General features: G+C 46.6%; 1 protein-coding gene across 1 annotated transcript; it reads left to right on the forward strand.

The window, feature by feature from the left end:
* Positions 1 to 245: 245 nt before the first annotated feature.
* NDUFS5 (NADH:ubiquinone oxidoreductase subunit S5) lies at positions 246 to 1,484 on the forward strand. Its single transcript, XM_078622787.1, has 2 exons — positions 246 to 461; positions 1,380 to 1,484. Exons 1-2 carry the CDS (start codon positions 246 to 248, stop codon positions 1,482 to 1,484), a joined length of 321 nt encoding a protein of 106 aa, XP_078478913.1.
* Positions 1,485 to 3,303: the final 1,819 nt, after the last annotated feature.

Consider the following 3,303-nt stretch of genomic DNA (forward strand, 5'->3'; position numbering starts at 1 on the left):
CCGACACAAAGGCCTATGTAGACATTCTTCCTGAATGTTTCCTCCACAGGTTTTAATCATTTGCTTGTCTGCAGTGTCAGCCGATGCTGCTGACGTGTAACAGCAGCTGAATCTTTCTCCACAAACACGCTTTTTCTACAGTTCTTCACATCTTCTGCCTCCTTTCTCAGTTAATCTGTCCCTGTCTTCTGCTTTCTTCCTTCCGTTCCTCCTTTCCATCCTGCCCTCCTGGTTCTGTCAGCATCATGCCGTTTGTGGACCTGCAGTCGCGGCTGGGCATCAACCTGGACCGCTGGCTGCTGGTGCAGAGCGGGCCGCAGCCCAACCAGCGGCCGGCGCGCTGCCACGCCTTCGAGAAGGAGTGGATCGAATGCGCCCATGGCATCGGGCAGACCCGCGCTAAGAAGGAGTGCCAGCTGGAATTCGAGGACTTCTACGAGTGCATGCACAGGCAGAAATTGGTGAGTTGACGTGAGAAAGAGACACAATGTTTACGCTGCGTTCACTGGCGGTCTGAGTTGCAGACAGAACGTCCCCCTTACCTCGGTCCGACCTCAAATTTTTCTTGTTTTTGTGTCACTTGGGTCTTTTGTTCGGTTTCAATGACTCGTACACACACAGCTGTTTGATTTGGTGTTGGTGTGTAGATGTTGTTCATCATCGCGGTTCCCGCCCTCCTATGTTGTCATTTTTTTTTTTAATTTTACACAGAAATGTTTGGGTCACGAGCTCTGACGTCTGCTGCAGCCCGTCAGCTCGACTCGACCGCGCTTGAACAGTGATGTTTTTAGCCTCCGTTGGTTTTCAGTTTTAGAAACAAGTGCTGACGCAGCATCAGTCTGTCCTCGTTGGCTCAAGTACCGTAAACACTCGACTATTTGTGCTGTTAGAAAACATATGGTTCACCTGGTGTCACTCGGTTCCCCTACGTGGAGTGAAGAAGGAGCTCGAAAGAGAAAACGTCAACGGTTCCTGAAAGCTGGGACATTGCACTTCACTTCCATGTTGCTGTCATTATGGTAATAATCTCACCGTCTTCCAGCAACAGAGCGAATGGGATTACCGTAATGACAGCAACATGGCTGTTTCTCCACTGTCTGACACCAATGACGCTCTCCTCCTTCACACCAGGTAGAGGAAACCCATGACACTTCTCAGCTTTCAGGAACTGTTTTCTGCACAAATATTCATGTAATTACGGTACTCCAAAGTATGGTGGCACGAATGTAGCGCTGGGAATACCGTTGGGGTTAAAGGGTTAGTCCACAATATTTTCCTTGAGCAGGAAAGTGGGGTGGGGCCAGCCCGGGTACATTTGACCTTTGACCTTCCAGTATTCCCACTCACGCTGATCGTTCTCCTCTTGTCCTTGTCTGCAGCGCCAGAGGCTGTATGCCATCCGTCAGCAGCGTGACAAGATGGTGAAGGAGGGGACCTACACGCCCCCCCCATGCCACTCAGGCAAAGCGGACGAGTCTCCCTGAAGGGTCACATGACCCGCCACACTTTGGCCCCTGTGTATAGTCAATGTCACTACTGTGTTCCAATAAATCACCATTCTTCTGTTCTTCTACGTTTCCTCGTCTCCTTGGCGTCTCTCTCACACACAAACACGGTCGTCACTGTGAATGGTGAAGAAACAACCGTCAGACTGACGTGGTCAATGTGTCAGTGAATAAACGCTCTCTGGGGGCTGAGCTCAGTCTGAGAGGGACAAATGAATCCACCCTCCTTGACATAACTGATTCAATTACTAATTACCATTTGAAGTTTCCACATAATGCCACTAGGTGGCGCCAAAGTCAGGTATACTGCAGAGGAATGTACGTTCTCCTTTCATTAAAAAGTATTTTACTCGTGTTTACGCAAAAACAAGTGAGAAGGAGGCTGAAGATGAATATTGTGAGGGTTGCTGGCATAAAGACGAGTGTGTTCCAAAGAAGAACTGAGTGTCCGTGTGTTCTGATGGTCGTTCCCTGATGTTTTCCTCAGTTTTACAGATCATCAACACGCCACTGGAGCTGACTCATGTGGACCGATGGGGTCACGTCTCCAGCTACAATGACAGTGTTCTATTCTATTCTATTCTATTCTATTCTATTCTGTCCAACTCAGTTTAATTTGTTCCTCCAGAACCTGCGTCGGTCCCACTGAGGGATTCTCAGCGATGAAGAAACAATCAGCCGTGACCACTGTGACCTTTGCCCTTGTTTCCTGTCACAGAGGTCATGTGACCAGTGGAACCTTCATCTGCTGTTTGATTAAAACCACAGATAATCCTGAAGTGTTTCACTCTCCCTGACAGCCGACAGGGGCTGGGGGGGGGGGGCACAGTCTGGATTATCCTATAGAGCCCAGACACCGCACACACACACAGCCCCCCCCATTCGCTGCTGCCATGACAACCACGTGAAAGATGAGGTCAGCAGGTGAAGGAATGATTGACTTTGATGGATTCAAAAGTGTTTCATTGTCATGTGCACGGAGAGAAAACACAAAATTCATGATTGACAGGTACAATAAAGAATAACAATAGTAACAAATACCAGATAGTACGACAACACATGACAAACACAATACAAACTGGAGAAATAAGACAAATGAGAAAAAGGAATGTACAAATGTCATGTGTGCATGTGTGGCACAAATCTACTCATTTGATATTTCTTTTCTCAAAATGAAATGAACTAGACGTGAAGAGACGTCGGTCCAGTCGACACATGTGAAGCGATGGAGACATGTTTCAAGGAATTTAAATATTCTTCTACAATTTGTTCTGTGTCCTTTCACAGACAGGATCTTTGTACGGTGGCCCTGAAGTACAAAACACATTAACATTTACAGTGAAAAACGTTCACAAAGCTTCAAACAAATCCACATTCTACAAACATCTTTACATTTCATAAAAGAGAATGACATTACCAAAACACAATTACGTGTCCCAAAACAAAGTTACATTTCAAAAAACGAATTAACAGTGAATTTGTTGTAAGATTTGTAAATGTGTTTTGCACTTCAGGGCCACCGTACCTTTGTCACTGAACTCACCTGTGCATCTTCTTCTCTGGAATTTGTTCAACTTGGTCCTCCATCACTCCAGCTGGAGCCTGTGTGTTTTCTCCAGCTGTTTGAGTATGGGGTCTGTCTGTCTGCGTGTGTGTGTGTGTGTGTGTGCGGAGAGGGGGGGAGGGCGGGGCGGCTAATGTGGGATTAAAAAAACAGATTATGTCATGTGATGTAAAAAATCAGATTCAGCATTTTCTCATTCTACAACCGTGAAATGTGTGTGAATGAGAGAGAAAG

The sequence above is a fragment of the Lampetra planeri genome, unplaced genomic scaffold (genome assembly GCF_965212315.1).
Source record: "Lampetra planeri unplaced genomic scaffold, kcLamPlan1.2.h2 scaffold_1782, whole genome shotgun sequence".
NCBI classification, from domain to species: domain Eukaryota; kingdom Metazoa; phylum Chordata; class Hyperoartia; order Petromyzontiformes; family Petromyzontidae; genus Lampetra; species Lampetra planeri.